Genomic DNA, 19,355 nt, shown 5'->3' on the forward strand with positions numbered 1-19,355 from the left:
GGAGCTCAGGGCCACAATGAGCGAATGGTTGCGGGAGCCACTCATGACGGCAGCAGGGGCGAAAAGCGGCCCCCAACCCTCCCACTCTGCTCCCAGCCGAGCCTCCGCCCCAAGACTGCGGCCATGGCGTTGTGCGCGTGCTCTTGCGACTCCGGCTCTGCGTCTCTACGCCCCCGCGTGGCTAGTCCCGGAACTGCACACCCCGGAGGCGTACACAGCACCTCTGCCGCTCCGGCGCGGCCGCGAGGGTGCTGCAGCCCCGACGGGACGCACCGCCCCGGGCTTGTCCGCAAAAAGCGTTTATTCCCCGAAGTCTCCGAGCTGCGGACCAGAGGCCGGCCCCGGGTGGTCTGGCTTAGCCGCCGGGCGCGCCTAGAAGTGACTGAGGCCACTGTGCCGGGAGCTGCGCAGCGAGTTGCCCTCCCAAGCGCTCCTCATTAGGCCCAGCCCCCTGGGGCTGCCCTTGGCACCTGCCCTTGAAGGCAGGAGGCACAGCAGTTGGCGAAGCACAGCCCGGCGCAGCAAGATGTACACCCAGGGGTCCAGAATCTGGTTCCACGAGGCGAGGCGCACGGCCAAAAACAGTGGCTGCTGCAGGGAGCTGGAGCCCCAGCCCGCGATGGCCAGCACCACCAACACCTGTGGGAGAAGACAGTGTGAGCGGTGGGTGGTGTAACAAAAGGGCACCGGCGAAGGGTAGGGCTGAGATGGATGGGAGAGTGTCTGAAGGTAAGGAGGCTGTGAGGATGGACGGAACGTCACGGGGAGGGTAAATGGGAATCTAATTGGGAAGGAGCTGTGGAGAGAGGGGAGAAGAAGTGGGGGCCTTAGAGAGCGTGGCAGAAGCAAAGGCCTTCAGTGGGTGTGTGCTTGGGCAGGAAAGAAGTCCCAGGTATCCCAAAGGACAGGGGATTGAAGGGGAGAAGAGAAAAGGGGTGGTGATGGTGGAAGGAAGCTAGGGAATGGAAGCACTTAGGTGGGTGGGGTTGGAGGAGAACCTTGCCTGGGTCGGGTGAACTACAAAGACCCCAGGAAGGAGTAAGATACGGGGACTGGGAGGAGGAGTGGGACGTCAGAGGAAGAGGGCAAAGGGTGGACTCTGGCAGGTGGGGCCTCGAGGGGGCAGTGCCCTGGCTGGGTCAGGGAGAGAGGACCCAGGTATCCCAGGATGGAAAAGGGTGGGAGAGGTCACGGAGAGCGTGGGAAGGAGCAGGGTTGGAGGGGCATGTGCGCCCCTCACCAGCAGGGGGCTCCAGCAGATGCACGACACCACCATGATGCCTACGAGCTGGCCCACCATCTCCACATCGTGGGCACGGGCTCGCCGCGCTGAGCCGCGGCCCAGGGAGCCGCCGGGGGCGGCGGAGGCCGAAGCGACGGACGAGGCGGACGAGGCGGACGAGGCGGAGGCCGGGCGGGGTCCGTGCCCTCCCCAGTGACGGCGGCTGTCGGGGCCTCCAGCCGGGAAGTGCCGTCGAGAGCGGCGGCACCAGCGGGCGCGCAGCAGGGCAAGGCCGCTGAGTGTGTTGCACACGAGCGCGGCGAGCAGCGAGGCCAAGCCGAGGCCGGCGAAAAGGCCGGCGAGCAACGACTGGCGCCAGCCTCCCGCCGGGCCCAGACCGATGAAGCACCACGTACCCGGGTACTGCAGCTCGTAGCGGCCCACGCGCGCCAATGGCAGCAGCGCCACGGCCAAGGCCAGAGCGGCCAGCGCGGCCAAAGCCAACCGCGCTCGGGCCAGCGAGACGCCGGCTGCGTGCAGCAGCGGCCGCGTGACGCCCACGCAGCGCTCCACGGCCATGCCGCAGCCCAGCAACAGCGGGCACAGGCCGAAAAAGACCATGCATCCGCCCAGGAAGTGGCAGGCGCCGCCGGCCGGCGAGCGCCCCGCCGCGTACAGGTGCAGCACCAGCGCACCCGGGATCACGTGGCCCACCAGGTCGGTGGCCAGCAGGCTGGCGACGAACAGCAGGAAGGTGGCTGCCGAGCGGCGGCGCCGCAGACGGCCCGCGACCTGCGCCAGCAGTGCCAGCGCCAGCACGTTGGACACGGCGCCCAGCGTCATGGAGAAGATGGGCAGCGCGGGCGACGCGCCCGCCAGGTCCGACAGCGGTCCGGCGGAGGCGTTGGAGGCCCCAGGTGCTGTACACGTGGTCGCCTCACCCGCCAGGCTCAGGTTGAGGGGCCCGTAAGGGCTCATGTCTGGTGCCGGGGGTGGGGCTGGGGAGAGGAGAGGAGGGGAAGGTGAGGTTCCACCATTGGCCTGGGACCAGCTGGTGGTCCCATCTCAGATCATCAGGACCCATCTCACCCTCCATGGAGTTCTTCTATGGACCCTCTGTCCATGGCAACTCCAAATGACTCTGGCTGCCCCATTCCTGATCCATTTGTCCTCTTCCTCTTACCAGCCCATCTCTTGCTCCAGGCTTCAGTCTTCCCTCATTGCCCCGTCCACCAGGGTCACCTGGCTTCAGCCTCACCTGTCTCTGACCCCACCTCTGGGCTTTACCCACCCACTTCTGACACCCACCTCCCATTTTGACAGCCAATTCCTGGCCCCCGGCCCCATCTGATACCCACTGACCAATTTCTTTCTTTCTTTCTTTCTTTTTTTTTTTTTTTGCGGTACGCGGGTCTCTCACTGTTATGGCCTCTCCCGTTGCGGAGCACAGGCTCCGGACACGCAGGCCCAGAGGCCATGGCTCACGGGCCTAGCCGCTCCGCGGCACACGGGATCCTCCTGGACGGGGGCACGAACCCGTGTCCCCTGCATCGGCAGGCGGACTCCCAACCACTGCGCCACCAGGGAAGCCCCCCACTGACCCATTTCTAATCCCAGGGCACCATCTGACCCCACTGCCCCATCTTTGACCATCACTATGTCACCTTTACTCCAGTCCCATCCTAGATGCTCACAACCCCACCTCTGCCACCTTGGGCACATCTCTCCCCGCCACACTGTCTCTTTCCCCAGGGCCACATCCCTGTTCCCATAAACCCATCCCTGTCCCCTTGGCCACATCTCTGTCCACACAGCCCCGTCCCTGTCCCCAGAGCCCCATCCTTGTCTCCCACACTCCCATCTCTGTCTCTCATCCAAGCCCTACCTCTGCCCACTGCTGCCTTACCCTGGATGCCCACAGTTCCGCTCCTGCCAGCTTCATGTCCCTGCCCCAGAGGCCTCAAGGCTAACCCGTCACCACCTACTCCTTGATAGCCCCTGGTGAGGGCTGAGAGGTCAGAACTGCCTGCTAGGTCATATGGGAAGGGAGGCTGGACAGACAGTAAGATCAACAGGGACAGAGAGATGGGCTGAGTCAAGGAACACAGGAAGGACAGGCTGGGGGAGCCATGGCCCCATCCTTTCATGCCTTCCTCCCCCACTGGAGATCCTCGTGCCCCAGCCTTCTTACCCGGAGCTGCCTGGGACGCAGGGTCCCCATCGCCTGCCGCTTGGTCCCTGCTGCCCCGCTGCACCGGCTGCCCTGCTGCGCCCTAGCCTGCTGCGCCCGAGCTCTCCGACAGGCCGCTCCCTCCCTCCCTCCCTCCCTCCCCGGGCGGCTCCTCGCTCCCAGCCTCCTCCCGCTGCCCGCTCCAGCCTCCAGGGGCCGTTCCACCCAGCGCACGCCTTCAGGGGGCCTGGGGTGACAGACACCCCCTTTTTGTACTCCTGGCAATGGTCATGGGCCGCTCCAGGCCCCAGCTCCCCTGAGTAAGGGGGGCTCTGGGAAGTTGGCCTGGCCCCCGTGACCCGCTCCCACTGGTGGGGCGGGAGCAGCCCCATTCCCTCCCAGGCGTGGGCCTCTCGCCTACCTCATTAATAAAGCGGATAAAATCTAAACAGTGGAAAACCTGAGTGTCGCCCAGGGCAGGCCGGGGCGGCTTAGTGGTGCTACTACCCCCACCGGGGCCGCAAGGTTGGAGGGCTAGCCCTGCGTGGGGACAGCAGCACCCCCTTGCCCTGCCAGAACCTTCATGCATGTTGGGTGGGTGGCGGTGGGCAGTGCCCTGGGTGGACCAGCTTGGGTCATGCCCAGCCTGACCAGGAGATCCGCCCATTATTTACACAGGGGCTTAAAGCCTAGGCAAGGGCAGCGAGTCAAACTCTGGGAGGGAAGAGGGAGGAGGCTGAAGGGGGGCAGGGGAACCGGGAAGATCGGTGACCAGTGGACTGTCTCCTAGATCCTGCTTTAGGATGTGATGAGCACACACACGTCCCAAGCCACAGACAGCCACACCTGTGGGCACTCAGCTGCATCCTCACCTCCTGCCCTGAGAAGAAGGATCGCATCCCTGAGGGGCACACACACGGCCACACACCTGAAGATACACAATCATATCCCTTAACGCCCTGAGACCCCCCACCGTCATGGCCTGTTCCCAGCTCAGCAGCAGCCACGTGCCTTGGGGTCAGCCATCGTCACACTGAGACAGTCTCACCTCTAGCACCAGAGATGGGCCCACAGTTACTGACGATAACACCCTGAAATAGAGCCCCCTGTGAGAGAGACCATCACACCCCTTAGTGCTGGCAAATGTAGTCTCACTCAGCACCTTGAGCGGTGCACACAACTGTTACCACTGACACAGCCCCCAGCCACACCCCAACATCACCCAGAGACGCCCCCTAACAGTCCAAGACAGGCCCCACAGGTACACACCACATACACCCAAGACACAAGGAGTGGCACCCCCTGGACACCCCGAGATCTGGCTGGTCACCCCCCGACCCTAGCAACAGCAACACCCAGAGGCACACATGCTATCGCACGGCCACACTCCACACAGAAGCCCTGCCAGTGACATCCACAAACACCCTGGAACGCGAAGACAGTCATCACGCCCCATTCCCTCAACAGTCACAAACCACCAACACTCTGAGAGACACAGTCCTACCTCCTCAACACCCAGACTCACACAGCCTCACCCCTTCACAACCAGAACTGTATATTAGCACAGACACACGAAGTGCCCACAGGTGCCCATTGATGCCCAGAGTAACCCGTCCCAGCCCCCATCCAGGTGGTCCTCCCCACTGCCCCCTCCCACGGCCCATTGCCTGCATATTGGAAATGGGGAGCGGGCGGGCTTAGACCTCCCCTCTCAACTTGCCCCCAAACATTCCTGTGGGGACCTCTGGCCTGCTTCCCTCCACTTCAATCCTTGCCCTTCCCTCCAGGTCTGGCCAGGACGCCACCCCCCACCCCACCCCCGCCCTTCCCTGATCCCTGCCTTAATCCTTAAGGATGAAGCGGGTTGTCAAAACAAGCACATCCGGTACAAAGTATGGCGCTCCACGGGCGCTGGCGGACCCCCCATGTCCAGAGTCAGCTGAGGTCGGGGTGCATCGTGACTCCCCCCCCCAGCCTCGGGGTGGGGTTCCTCTCCATCAACACACAGCGGGGCAGGCCTGAGACTCCATCTTCAGCCCACCCCATCTTTCTTTGTCCATGCCTCCTGGCCCTGGGGCTCTCCAAGGCCCTGGGGCTCTCCAGGGCCCTGGGTTGGAGCAGGCAAGGACCCACAGCCTCCCGCCCACCGTTCCCATCAGGCCAGGGGTGGCAAGAGCCTTGTTCGAGAGGAAGCAAGATTTGCACCCTCAGCAAGCCGAGAAGCTCCAGCCTTGCCTGGAAGCCTGGTGGCTTGCGGCCAAGAGCTTCCTCAGGCGGAACGGGTGGGAGGGGGCGGGCGGCTGGGGCCAGCTCCTAATTCAATTCGGAGCCCAAAGAGGATGGATTTCAGCTGCTGCATTCTTTCCCAGCCCCGGCCCACCCCCCTCTCCCATCCCGAAGCCGCCACGCAGGTCCAACAGCAGATTCTTTATCTTCCAGACGGCAAATTCAGATATGAAAGCCCACCACCATCATCCCTCCTGCCCCTTCTGTCCGGGGCTGAGCGGAGGGAGACACAGGGGGGCAGGAGAGGGAGGGCGTCTGGGGGCTTCACAGCAGACTCATGTTTCAAATGCAGAGGTAACAGACTCCATAGTGGGGGCTCCTCTGGGGGGACGGAGGTGGCGCAGGGGGAGGGTATTATTGCGTTTGCTGAGGGGGACACCCCCCTTCTGCATGCCCTGCGTCAGGAAACTAGGGAGGTCACGACCCCCCAAACAGAACCCAAGGCCCCAGGGAGATAGAGGGACCAGTTTGGCAGCTGAGGCGGAAAGTACTGGGGGCGGGGGTGGCCGCCCAATCTGGCTGGTCCCTCCCCGCGCCTGACCCGGCTGAGGTAGGTGGGGAACAGGGCGGGGGTGGGGTGGGGGGCTGGGGACCCCAGCCAGGCTGGGAACTGTTGAGGGGGTGGTACCGATTGGAGGTGGGCAGAGGTCGGGCCCCACTTCCGCTCCGCATCATCTTCGGGCTACTGAGCTGGGCCCGAGCTGGACGCTGGGGTCCAGCCCATGGTGTCTCCACCACAGAGGCTCCCACCAGGCCTGGCCCAAGTCATCTCAAGGTCCAGCGGGAGGCCTAGTAGCGGCCAACCTTGGCATCCCCAATGGCTCCCCAGACGTCAAAGACAAACTCATCCGGGAAGGCGAAGTCACCAAGCCGTTCATCCAGGGCCTCAGCCAGCTCGTCTGGGTTCCTTTTGTCCTTTCCAAGCTCTACCATGGTGGCCGCTGCGGGGGGCGGGGGGGGGGGCAGCAGAATGGAGGCACAGATGACAGAGGTGCTCAGGGTGGACCCAGCCCCACAGGACCTAGAAGCTCCTTCCCCTAAACTCCACCCATCCCCAGACCCAGGCGCCGCCCACTCACCCAGCTCTGTGTCCCTGATGCCCATGTAACTCTCCAGCAGGTCATCCACCTTCTCAATGGCCTTCTCCTCAAAGGCTGACGGCTGGGGGGCGGGAAGAGGGACAACAACATCATAATAATGTGAATATAATTGTAATTGTACTTACTAAGTGCCTTGTACAATTTTTACCACTTTCGGTATAGAAACACACAGTTCATCCTCGTGACAACCGTGAAAGTGTCAGTATCACTATCCCCATTTTACAGATTAGGAAACTGAGGTCCACTTGCCCAAGAAAGGTCCCAGAGCTGGGAGGTGGGTTTGCATCCAGTGCCCAGAGCCCCTCAACTAAGAGGTGATGCGGCCGCCTATGAATTTCACAGGGAAGGGGGGCTGGGGCCCAGCTGGAACAACTCACCAGATCCTCTACTGTGGCAGGACCCCGGGATCGGAGCCGGAGGGTCCCTCGGCCAGTGCCCAGCTGGGGACCGGAGCCTGGGCGGCCACCCCCTGAACGCACACTGATCATGTCTGTGGGAGACAGGGAAGGGGTGAGGGCTGGAGAAGCCCAATTCCAGCATGTTCTGGGCAGGAACCCAGGCATCCCGGCCTCAGACAATCCTCCACCTTCTCCAAGCTTCTGTAGGCTTTGGGGGAATTGGAGGCTGAGGTGACCCCAGGAGGGCATGACTCCTGACTCAGGCTTGGGACAGGTATAGGAGGTGCAGCCAGGGGCTAGGAATGGAAAAGGCTGGAGGGGAGACTGGAGGGGGCCACTTCTCTTCCCAGGGCCTGAGGGACAGGAACGGGGTGGGTCCTGGGTCCCCAGCTGCTTTCCCCAAGGCCAAGGGGGTATAGCTGCTGGGCCACAGACCAGCCCTATCTGCCTGGGGAAGTGTGTCAGAGTCCCCCACCACCACCCCAGGGGCCTTGGGCCCATTCCTGAGAGTTAATGAAGCCAGACAAAAGAGTGGGGGCGCTGGCACTGGGCAGCCAAGCCTGGCTTCTTGCGGGGTGGGGAACTGGCCAGGGTTGGGGGCGCTTGGCTGGGCTAATGGCTCCTGGAAGCTGGGTGTGTGGGCAGCTTCCTCCTCGCCTCCATCCTCCTCCCAGGCTGGGCGGAGAGCCAGCAGCCCCTCCCCAGGGCAGGGTGGAGCTGCCCCCACCTCCTTTCCACTGTGACCCGCTGGGCTTGAGCACCACCTGCTGGTGGCCCTTGGCACTGCAACCAGGGCCCAAGTGAAGGGGACCATCCAGGCTGCAGGAGGCAGCTCCTCACCAAAGGCCTTTCGGGGCTCTGTGAGCTTCAGCGTGAAGGTGCGGCCTCGGGGCAGCTCCTTGAGCAGCCGGGCCACCTCGTAGTGCCGGCAGCCCAGCAGGCTCTGTCCGTTGATGGCCTCGATCATGTCACCCACGCTGATGAGCTGGATGTGGTCAATCACGCTGCCCTCCTTAATGCGCTGTGGGGAAAGGAGCTGTCAGCCCCTGTGGCTCTGCCGTTGGGTCCCATGGGTAGGCCTTACCCTCAGGACTCTGGGCGCCCCACCCCCAGGCACCTTGATGAAGGCATAGCCAGCCCCGTTGTCTGTGATGGTGAGCCCCAGCGCTTCCTCCGACTTGAACACCTCCACTTCCTTGCGCTGCCCCTTGACGTGGGCGAAGATGAAGTCCTCCAGCCCGATCTGGCCCCCCAGGAGCTTGTCCATGTCCACTTTGTGGGTGTTGAGGGTGCAGAACATCACCTACAGGGGTGGGAGATATTCAACCCTCGCCTCCTTCCTGTGCCCTTTGCTAATCGCCACCTGAGGGGGAAGCGAGGAGAGTTGGGAAAGGCCTGGGGGTCCCCATCACAGTGTCTGACCACCCCAGAGCCAGGGCAGGGCCCCACTAGGGCTGGCTTTCTGTCCTAGCAAAAACTCCCTGCTGTTTCCGGGGTACAGAGCCTGGCACACAGTGGGTGCTCAGAAAATGCTTGTGGAATGAATGAAGGGGCACAGATACCCATCCTGCCTACTGAGACCCCTGCATCTACTTCCTGCTCAGTCCCACTGTCACCTTCCTTGCTTCCCTTCCTTTGGCACCCAACGTCCTTGGGGTGGGACCTCCCAGTGAATCATGGAGAAGTGAATGTGGCACCTGACCTCCAGTCCCCACAATCCGCTGGGCTGCAAACCTCTCAATGTATGATGGGAATGTAGCATCCAGCCCTGGCCATCCATTCTCACAATCCACCGGGGCAGAGGCCTCCCAGTGCCTGATGGGGATTCAGCATCCAGTCCTGATCTCCAGTTCCCCACAATACATTGGGCTGCAGGTCTCCTAATGCCTGATAGGAACTCAGCATCCAGCTGTGGCCAACTGCCCCCACAATCCCCTGCGGCACAGGCCTCTCAAAGCCTGATGGGAATGCCGCCTCCGCCTGTGGCCTCCAGTTCGCCACAAACCAATGGGGTACAGGCCTCCCAATGCCTGATGAAATTCAGCATCCAGCCCTGGCCTCCAGTTCCCCATAATTCACTGGGGTAAGGCCTCAGTATCTGCAGCTTCGCCACCTGAGCCACAGCTCACAAACAGGATGCCCGCTCAGGCTTCTCTCTAGCTCACCATCAGGGACCCTGGTGCCCGGCTCCCTAGTGGGTACCTCAGCGGCTGGCAGCCGGAAGGCCTCAGCAATCTTGCCGTACAGCTCCTTGACGTTGGTGAAGCCCTCGATGCGGCCAGTGGGGCTGCCATGGGCCAGCTGGGTGTGGAACACAAGGCGGGGCCGCAGGGCAGGGGGAGGGGGGGGCAAGCCCATTTGGGGGGCCCCTGCCCCACCTCCGCCCAGGGGCCCCGGCTCCCCCACACCCAGCCCACCACGGCCTGGCTCTGCCTCCTCATTTTCCACCAGAGGCGGCGCCTTTTTCCGCCGCCCCAGTCCCAGCGGCATGAGCAGCGAGAAGAGAGGGCACGCCCAGGAGATCTGCAGGACAGGAAAAGGGGCTCAGGGCCTGGGCAGTGGCCTCAGGCCGCCTCGCCCCTACAGGTCCAATGAAATATTTAGAGAACAGACTGGCCTCAGTTCGAAATCCGGTCCCAGCTCAGAGCCAGGCAAAGCAAGATGATTGGCCAAAGGAAACCCAGAAGAAACGCCCCATATAAGCGATTCAAACTACCACGAAGGCACGACTCTCTCTGAGTCCGCCCGTGTGTACCTATTTACACGTACTCTTTTTCCTCCTAATAAACACTTTACTTGTTTCACTTAAAAAAAAAAAAAAATCCGGGGGCTTCCCTGGTGGCGCAGTGGTTGAGAGTCCGCCTGCCGATGCAGGGGACACGGGTTCGTGCCCCGGTCCGGGAAGATCCCACATGCCACGGAGCGGCTGGGCCCGTGAGCCATGGCCGCTGAGTCTGCGCGTCCGGAGCCTGTGCTCCGCAACGGGAGAGGCCACAACAGTGAGAAGCCCGCGTACCGCAAAAAAAAAAAAAAAAAAAAATCCGGTCCCAGCACTTGCACAGAAGTAATAATATCAGCTAATATCTATCATAACCCCATGCTAACTGCTTTGTATCTTAACCCTCACACCACATCATGGGGACCATATTATCACCCCCACGATGTGATTATGTGATATACCGTAATATGTGATTATGCCCATTTAACAGATGCAAAAATGGAAACTCACAGCCTACATTTTCTCTTTTTTGTTCTACTGGTCACAGTCATTAATGCTGTGTGCTGAAAATTTCTGACTCCCCCCTTCAAAGCATGTAGGCAGATGGCACTTACTGGCCTCCTCGTGACTGGACAGGCATGTGACCAGTACTGGCCAGTGAGTTGTGAGAGGAAGTGACACATGACATTTCTAGGCTGAAGCATTTAATTACTGGAGCAAGAGCCTCCAGAAGTCCCTTTCTCCTGGTAGGGTGACCAGCCTCATTTGAGGTGGTGGTGGCCTCATCAGGCCAGGCTCTGAGTGATGACAATGAATGGAACCCCCCGCTGAGCTGCAATGGACATGTAGCAGGAACAAAAAAAAAAATAAACCTTTGTTGAGTTTGGCCACTAAGATTTTGGAGATGTTTGTTATTGCAGCAAAACCTGCCCTGACTGACACACTTTTCTCTTTCCTCTCCCTCTACTCTCTTTCTTTCTCTCTTTCTCCCTCCCTCCCTTCTAACAAATGTTTTGGGCACTTACTATATCCCATGCACCAGTATGGATATTGCCTTCAATAAGACAAGCAAGGTTCCACATTTCCTTACCCGGAGTAAATAAGGAGCCTCTGATGAATGGTTGATGGATGAAGAAAACAACCCTATATGGATAAATCCTGAGAGTTTACAAATACACATACATACGTATGTGTATATATATAATATGTGTATGTGTTTAAGGAGATACATACACGTGTGTGTATATATTTTAAAAAGCTTTAATTAGGGAATTCCCTGGCAGTCCAGTGGTTAGGACTCAGCCCTTTCACTGCCGGGCCTGGGTTTAATCCCTGGTTGGGGAACTAAGATCCTGCAAGCTGCATGGCACAGCCAAAAAAAAAAGAAAAAATCTTTAATTAATTATAATTCAGACTTCCCTGGTGGCACATTGGTTAAGAATCTGCCTGCCAATGCAGGGGACATGGATTCGAGCCCTGGGCTGGGAAGATCCCACATCCCGCGGAACAGCTAAGCCCGTGTGCCACAACTACTGAGCCTGTGCTCTAGAGCCCATGAGCTATAACTACTGGAGCCCACAATGAGAAGCCTGCACACTGTAACGAAGAGTAGGCCCTGCTCGCCACAACTAGAGAAAGCCCACATGCAGCAACGAAGACCCAACACAGCCAAAAATAAATTAATTAATCAATTAATTAAAAAAACTATAATTCAAAGCTGTAATTAATAATTTCATAAAAGTGTGCTACCAAATGTACCTATGAAGGTGAGAAAAAATCTCTGAATAACTCAAGCTTATTATTGAACCACTGCACAAAATGTATGCTGGCAATATTTTAAAAACTTCTATTATTAAAAAAAAGAAAGAAAAAAAAAAAAAGACAAGCAACAAGGTCCATGACTAGGGCCACCATGAGCAGTTACACTGGTTGTTCACTGTGCAAAAGCACCAGACCCTGGTCTGGTGATGTGTCTGATGGGAGGAAGCGTGGCATTTTTCTAATTCATGCCTAAGGTGCTGCAGAAGGCTAGCTAGCTGGGGCTCTGTCCATGCTGTGCGGAAGCATAGTCCAGAGGAGAAGATATACAGTGAGCAAGCAAACATGTAAATATCTAATATAATTTCTAAGAATGCTATGAAGACAATAAAACAAGACAAGTTCTACAGACAAGGTCAGGGAGGGCCTCCCTGAGAAGATGAGGATGAATCTGAGACTTGAAAGACAGGAAGAAATATCCATAGGAGGATATGAGGCAAGAACATTCGGGCAGAGAGAAGAGCCAGTGCAAAGGCCCTGAGGTGGGGATGTGCTTGGCATGTTTGAGGAACAGCAAGGAGGCATATGTGGTTGGATCAGAGTAAGGGGGACAACAGGAAAAGGTGAGGGCAGAGAAGTAACAGGCAGACTGTGCAGGGCCCTGTAGGCCAGAGGGAGAACTTGGGCTTTTGGTCTGAATGAGGTGGCAGTCAGGGGGGGTTCTGAGCAGACTCACAGATCAGCTGGAGACCAGTGTGGTTGATCGGAGTGAAGTGAGCAATGGGAGAACACGAAGACGGCAGGTAAAAGAGGTGACTCGGGGCGGGGTGGGGGGGGAGGCTTGCAGGCTGGGAAAGAGTCCAGATTTAATTTTTAAGACACACGTCCAAAGTCACAGAAGCTGGCTGCACCCTCAGGTCTGATTCCCAAGCCCAAGTTCGTCACTGTGACGCTGTCCCATAAGTGACTCAATCTCTCTGGGCCTCAGATGCCTGGTCTGCAAATGGGGACGTTCCATCCGCCTGGTTGTGATGAGGATCAAATTATGCCAAATTATCTTTTTCTGTGTAAAGGGGACTTTCTGCTCCTCTTCCAGGGGGCCGTCCTGGATTCAGATGAGCCCCAGGGCTGCACCATCCTCATTCATTCATTCATTCATTCATCTGTTCTCCAACACCTCCTCTCCTCATTCATTCATTCATTCATTCATCTGTTCTCCAACACCTCCTCTAATATCACTGATCCAGCCCCATCAGCACTCACCTAGATCAGTGCAGTTGCCTTCTCTGTGTCTCCCAACTTCCACCCTTGCCCCCAACAGTCTCTTGTCAATCCAGCAGCCAGAGTGATACTGTAAAACATAACTCGTATCACATCTGTCCTCTCCTCCAACCCCTCCCTGGGCTCCTACCTCACCTGGAGTAAAAGTCAATGTCCTCCCCTTGGCCCACAGGCCCCAAATGATCTGCCCACATTACCTGCATGCCCTCATCTCCTCCCACTTTCCCCCAGCTCATTCCCTCCAGCCACATGGGTCTCCTCCCTGTTCCTTCAACACACTAGGCGAAGTTCAGCCTCAGGGCCTTTGCACTGGCTGTGCCCTCTGGTATCCACACAACTCACTCTCTCACCTCTTTCAGGTGGAAAACATATTTCATTCATTTAGCTTGTTCATTGTCTCTTTTCTGAAAGGGCAGGGAACTCTGCCTGTCTTATTCATTCCTCTCTTCTTAGTGCAGAAAACAGTGCTTGGCATATAGCAGCTGCTTAATAAATATTTGTGGAATGGATGAACGAATGATCCTAATATTCACCAGCCCACCAGTCTCTGTGCCCAGCTTCTCTGCAGCTCTGGGGAGCCACAGAAGCACAGGCTGTAGCATCTGCCCTCAGTAGGGTCTTGTCTCCCTGGCAAAAGTACGAGTCCTAACTCTGTAGTCCCTCATCCCTTGCTTCCCAGCATAATTCTGGACAGAATAAGTGCTTCATTTAGCAACGAAGATATTGTCATTTTGTTTTTCACTCCCCTCCTAATCAACGATGCTAAATGACTTTTAATACATTTATTAGCCATTTGGATTTGCCCTTCTGTGAACTGCCTGTTTAAGTCTTTACCCATTTTTAAAAACTGCGTTTTTTATTGGTTTTTTGTTTTTTTTTTGCCACGCTGCATGGCTTGTGGAATCTTAGTTCTCCGATCAGGGACTAAATCTGTTTTTTTTTGTTTGTTTTTTTTTTTTTGGCGGTACACGGGCCTCTCACTGTTGTGGCCTCTCCCGTTGCGGAGCACAGGCTCCGGACGCGCAGGCTCAGTGGCCATGGCTCACGGGCCCAGCCGCTCCACAGCATGTGGGATCTTCCCGGACCGGGGCACGAACCCGTGACCCCTGCATCGGCAGGCAGACTCTCAACCACTGCGCCACCAGGGAAGCCTCTGAATCTGTTTTTAACTGCAATGCAAGCTATATGTTCTAGATACTAGAAATAAAATAATTCTGAATGAATAAACCAGTACTGCTCTGTCAAGTTATTTTACTACACTCAATGATGCTACCAAAACAAAATCAAAAACACCCAAAAAAACTCCCCCACATCAGCACCTCCTCTGGTTCCCCTCCAACCACCCCCCATACCTCTTAGCAGAATGCTAAGAACATAAATCTGAAACCTGGATTCACCACTTACTAGCTGTGTGACCTTGGGCAACTGTCTTAACCTCTCTGAGTTCCAAGGAAATCATACATGTGCTTGGAACAGTTCCTGGCACACAATAGGAGTTCCATAAATGCTGGTGACAATTACTACTATTTCCATCTGTATCATCTTTCAGTCAGTTGCCAAGATTCAAACTCCCTCCTTTCCCCAGGGTCCCTACATCCTGATCACCAATTCCCAACATCCTTACTCTGCCTACACTTGATGCCCTGGTTCATGCTGGCTTCGTGTCCTCACCCGGGAGAGGGTAATAATGGTGGTGAGGAAAGTGGGTGATTAATGAATTTGCTTTCCAGGCCAGAAGAAGCACAGTAGTGTGGGTTCAACTCCCACCCCTGTTACTTACCAGCTGTGTGGCTGTGGGGAAGTCACTTCACTTGATGGGGCCTCAGTTTCCTCATCTGAAAAACAGGCAGAATTCCTGTCTCTCAGAGTGCTTATGGGAATCCAAAGAGATTATGCAAGTAACTCAATTATCACTTTGCCTGACATCAATCTAAGGAAGTTGTTATTATTATTGTCATTATTGCTTCTTCCCTTGCCCTGCCCAGGAACATCCCGGTCCTCTCTGCCTGCCAAGGCCTACTCCAGGCCACCTCATCCAGGAAGCCTCCCCAGCTTGCCCCAGCCTGTTGGAACCGGCCCTGTGGTCCAAACTACTCAGGCCCATGAACTTAATTACATGTTGCCCTGGCAGAACTCTTGTCTTCCAGTCTTAGGTTGTTATTTAACTTCATGTCTCTATTTTAAAACATAAACCAGATAGCGTCACTCCCCAGCCTCAAATCTTACAACGGTTTCCCACCTGATGGAGGAAACCCCCAGACCCCTGCAGAATCACCGCTTTGGGTCCTCTCCTGCCCCAGGCACACCATGCCAAGATTGGTCCATCCTCAGAGCCTTTGCCTTGGCTGTGCCCCCTGCCTGATCTTTACTTCTTTCTGTCATTCAGATCTCGGCTCCAAAGTTACCTCCTCTGAGATTCCCCCTTTGCCCACAGATTCTACCATGCCACTCCTTCATATTCTATTCATAACATTTCTCACCCTCTGCAAGTATTTTCTTTATTTACTTGTTAACGTGTTTGTTGCCTGTTTCCCTCCCATTAGAATGGCAGCTTCCCAAGAGCAGGGATTTTTGTTGTGTTCACTATTGTATCCTCTGTGCCAAGAACAGTACCTGACACATAGTTGGTGCTTAATAAATATGTGTAGAATGAATGAATGTGTCTTATGCCCTCATTCTGACCACTCTCTGAGTTCCCCTATCCTCAGAACATGCCCACTGTAGACCTGCTAACTGCCACCTCCCCACCACATTCCCAATCTCCCCTCAAACCTGAACGCAGGTACGGAGAAAAGGAGTTTCAGCCCCGGGCATCGAGCAGGTTGGCTACAATCCCAGCATCCCCACCCTCTCTTCCCTGGGAAGGGCCTGAAACTCAACAAACTCACAGCCATACAGAGTTGCAGTGAGGGGAGCAAAAAGTGGGGAAGGGGGTTCCTGGGAGCTCACAAAAGCTGGCGGGGGGATACCACGCCCAGGCTCCTCTTTCAGCAGGGTATTGCTTGAGAGAGGAGGGCAGGAGGGCCTCTGAATCAGTCTTGAAAAACCGGCTCCTGGGTGTTTCCAGGGAGAACGCCTACCGTCCTGGGCCCAGGCTTACCAGGGGGGCCCAAGAGGCACAGAACCTGGACCCCTGCCTATCTCTCCCGCAGATGTCACTCTCTTCTCAGGACCTAGGTATTCTGGCCTTGCCTTTCCAGCTCAGAGCACAAGGGCCATGGGGACAGCTTCCTGTTTGAGCAGCTGGTGAAAGCAAAGACCGGCAGGTGTGCCCCAGATGGCGTGTCTGGCTGGAGGGAGTGGAATGGAAGGAGCTGGTCAGAAACACCTGAGCTTTGGAGCCACCGGGCATCTCGTATAGTGGTGGAGACTCCAGTTCTGGACTCTAAGGCATGGGTTTGAGTCCCAGATCTGCCACTTACTCGCTGTGGGACCTTGGGCAAGTCACTCCACCTCTCTGGGTCTGCTGCTTCAGCTCTGAAAGAAGTAACAGCATCTTCCATGAGGTATTGAGAATCAATGATAAATATGTGGTAAATACCTGACACGGAAGTGTTCAATAAATGCTAGCCGGGGTGATTTTTTCATTATTATCTTCGGAACCTCGGTCCTCCCAAGGTCCCCGTAGGCCCTGGAGCATTGGGACTGGGCCAGCTTCGGGGAGTTGCCCGGGCAGGGCTCAGAAATACCGATCCTGAGCCTGTCCCCGCCGGGATGGGAACTGTCCAGAGGTGCAGGGGGCTGAGGTGCGGCTGGAGACCCCATCCCGGTGGCGGGAGGCGTTTACCCCTGCCCCCAGCGGGAAGGCAGGCGGCCCTCTGGGAAGGGGCCTCGGGCATCCCCCCGCTCAGCCTAGACTTCCAGCCGCGTCCATGGGGCCGGCCCCATACCGCAGAATCGGCCGGATCCCCGCGGGTCCGCGATCCCGCGGGTCCGCGCCGGGATCCCCCAAGCGGCCGCGATGCGCCCCGCCCGCGCGTGACACTCACCTGCGGCGCCGCCGCTACCGCCCTGTGAGCGCCGGGTTCGGCCCTCCGCAAACTCAGGCCGGGGCCTCTCCCTCAGCCACGACCGGGGGGCGGGGCCAGGGCCCGCGTCCGGTCAATCAGGAGCGGCCGCCCGGCGCTCGCGGCCAATCCGCTCCAAGCCGCGCCGCCCCGCCCCGGGGGACCCGAAGGAAACATTCCAGAGGGATCCCTGCTCTTCGTGACACCTCCCCCGCGCCGCGGGGCGTTGGACCTTCCCGCCCCTCCTAAGCCGCGGCGGGCTGTACCACCGCAAGGCTGCGGAGGGGGGAGCTGCGGCTGGGGCCGGGCCAATCTCGGGGAAGGAAGGAGGCCAGCGGCCAATGGGAAGCTGGAGCCCCTTGACCACGTGCTGTTGGCTGGGTGTCCGTGTGGGGTGCCCTGGGTGGTAAGAGGGCGGGAGGCTGGTCGTGGGAGTCAGCTGACCGAGTTTGAGTTTCGGGGAGGGGATGCAAACTCCCAAAGTCCAGAAAAACGGACCCTTTAGGAGACCCTGGAGGGGGCCAAGGGCAGCCCCCAATCCAGTCTTCTGCCTGGCCTGCACATGCCCCAGCCCGGCCGTCCTCGGGGCGGTAAAAAGATGCATTCATTCTGGGCGGGCGGGGGACTGAGATGAATAGGGAGGGTCCCGAGTGTCCCTGCGTCCTGGATGGACAATGGACAAGGGCATTCATTCATTCATTCGCTCATCAAATATTTAATGTGCCCCTGCTCCGTGCCAGGCTCTGTCCTATCTCTACAGACACATCGACGAATAAGCTGACTGAATGTGTTCCTGGTAAAGGGAACAGGGCGTTTAAAGGCTTGGAGGTCGGACAGAGCGATACAGCACACTTTAGGAGAGTACAATATCGTAGGAACTAGCAAAGCAGCTAGCAAAGCACCTTTCGGGTGCAATGGAACGGAAAACAAGGGCAAGATAGCCTGTTCGCTTGCTGGCTGACCAACGAATATTTATTGAGCACATACTAAGTGCTAGATTACAAAGGGTGCCCAGCCAACCCAAGCCTCTGCCCTCAGGGAGCTGACTTTCATGAGCCTGTCTATTACATCTCTGTTCCCGCTCCCCGCAACCTCCCTGCTCCCGTCCCACTTCCGAGACTGGCACAGAGCAGGGTCTCAGTACACATGTGTGAATGAAAGAACTAGGTAATCTCACCATCTCCAGGTTTGGCTTGAAACCGGGATTTCTCCGGCAGGAGCAGGTCCAAGAAACAAAGACCCAAACGCACCTTGCCCAGGCGGGGAGGCTCAGTTCCTAGGACAGGTGAGATTGCCTTGTTCTAGGAACAAGCCAGCCACTCAGACAGCTGGGGCCGGACCAGGAGTTCGCTGTGTGTTCTGGGAATTGTAGTTCTTGGAGACCTCTAACTGTTCAAACCTCAATGAACGATTGGGTCTTTGCAGTTCCCTGGGTGAGCTGCTGCGTTTTCCAGGCCTCGCTAGGGCTTGCAGAGGGACAAAGTGAGAGGGGAGAGTGGGCCCTGGGCTTAGTTGCTGAGGGCTGCCCGGCCGGCCCCACCCAGCTGGCAAATACTGAAACTGCTGTGGCAACAGGCACAGCTATTGTCTTTCTCTTCCTGTTCTGCTGACCTCTGCCACCCCCACTGAGTGATCGGTTGCCTCTGGCTAGGCCAGTGCCCTCTGTGGGACTGTGTCCACTGCCCTGCTTGTGCCTGGCGTCTGAGCTGCCTCCTACACACCTGGAGAGGACAGTATGTGGGACATGGGGACAGCAGAGTTCTGAGCAGAATCCACCTGAATCCACCTGTTGACTGATGAGGACGTGCCCAGGGAGGGGGGAGGGGTTGCCCAAGGGCACAGAGCAACACCGGACGTCTCCTTCCTACTTGATTTTTATAGCTCAAGAGGCTGGAAGCCTCAGCTGGTGAGGAGCTCAGATTTTAGTGCTACCTCTGTCCCTTTTGGGGGATGGAGGGAGAGAGTTCTGCAATGCCAGCTAATACATACAGAAGGCAAGTTTGAGTTAGAAAAGCACCATTGTGCAGCCACCAGATGAATGATTGATTCAGGCAGTGCTTTGTCAATGGGGAAGTGGATATTCAGTCTCAAAGAACCAGCCCACAGATTACTTGTTAATTTCAATGGCGAAAAGGTACCTTGGAAAAGGCACAGCGGAGAAAGCTGGCAGTCACCACCTCAACCAAGTGATCAAAAAACTTCACCACTGCTGGAACAGGCTGTCCTCACTGTGTTCCCTGCTGTGATGTGTTACTGAGAAGGGCACAACATCACTTTCAAAGAACTTGGTCCTGCCCAAAGTGTTTAACCTGAATCTAATAACTAGGAAAAACCCAGACACATCCTGATGGAGGGACATTCTTTATAAAACAAAAACACAAACAAAAACAAAATGGTCTGGACTCTTCAAACAG

At 57.1% G+C, this 19,355-nt stretch overlaps 2 protein-coding genes across 5 annotated transcripts; both read right to left on the reverse strand.

The window, feature by feature from the left end:
• Positions 1-311: 311 nt before the first annotated feature.
• On the reverse strand, positions 312-3,542 carry PTGER1 (prostaglandin E receptor 1). Its single transcript, XM_082652375.1, has 3 exons — positions 3,414-3,542; positions 1,241-2,220; positions 312-639 (listed from the first exon to the last, which is right to left on the reverse strand). Exons 2-3 carry the CDS (start codon positions 2,198-2,200, stop codon positions 373-375), a joined length of 1,227 nt encoding a protein of 408 aa, XP_082508501.1. The 5' UTR covers positions 2,201-2,220; positions 3,414-3,542; the 3' UTR covers positions 312-372.
• A 2,291-nt stretch (positions 3,543-5,833) lies between these two features.
• On the reverse strand, positions 5,834-16,999 carry GIPC1 (GIPC PDZ domain containing family member 1). Of its 4 annotated transcripts, XM_082652616.1 has the most exons (10): positions 16,924-16,982; positions 16,357-16,411; positions 14,715-14,769; positions 12,917-13,004; positions 9,379-9,699; positions 8,294-8,479; positions 8,017-8,197; positions 7,156-7,268; positions 6,758-6,839; positions 5,834-6,619 (listed from the first exon to the last, which is right to left on the reverse strand). In XM_082652616.1, exons 5-10 carry the CDS (start codon positions 9,664-9,666, stop codon positions 6,468-6,470), a joined length of 1,002 nt encoding a protein of 333 aa, XP_082508742.1. In that variant the 5' UTR covers positions 9,667-9,699; positions 12,917-13,004; positions 14,715-14,769; positions 16,357-16,411; positions 16,924-16,982; the 3' UTR covers positions 5,834-6,467. The 4 variants fall into 4 exon arrangements, with proteins under 4 accessions (XP_082508742.1, XP_082508744.1, XP_082508743.1 ...); XM_082652618.1 differs by lacking the exon at positions 16,357-16,411 and having other exon boundaries at positions 16,924-16,999; XM_082652617.1 differs by lacking the exon at positions 12,917-13,004.
• Between the last annotated feature and the right edge of the window lie 2,356 nt (positions 17,000-19,355).

This window comes from Grampus griseus, assembly GCF_964374135.1.
Source record: "Grampus griseus genome assembly, chromosome: 3".
NCBI classification, from domain to species: domain Eukaryota; kingdom Metazoa; phylum Chordata; class Mammalia; order Artiodactyla; family Delphinidae; genus Grampus; species Grampus griseus.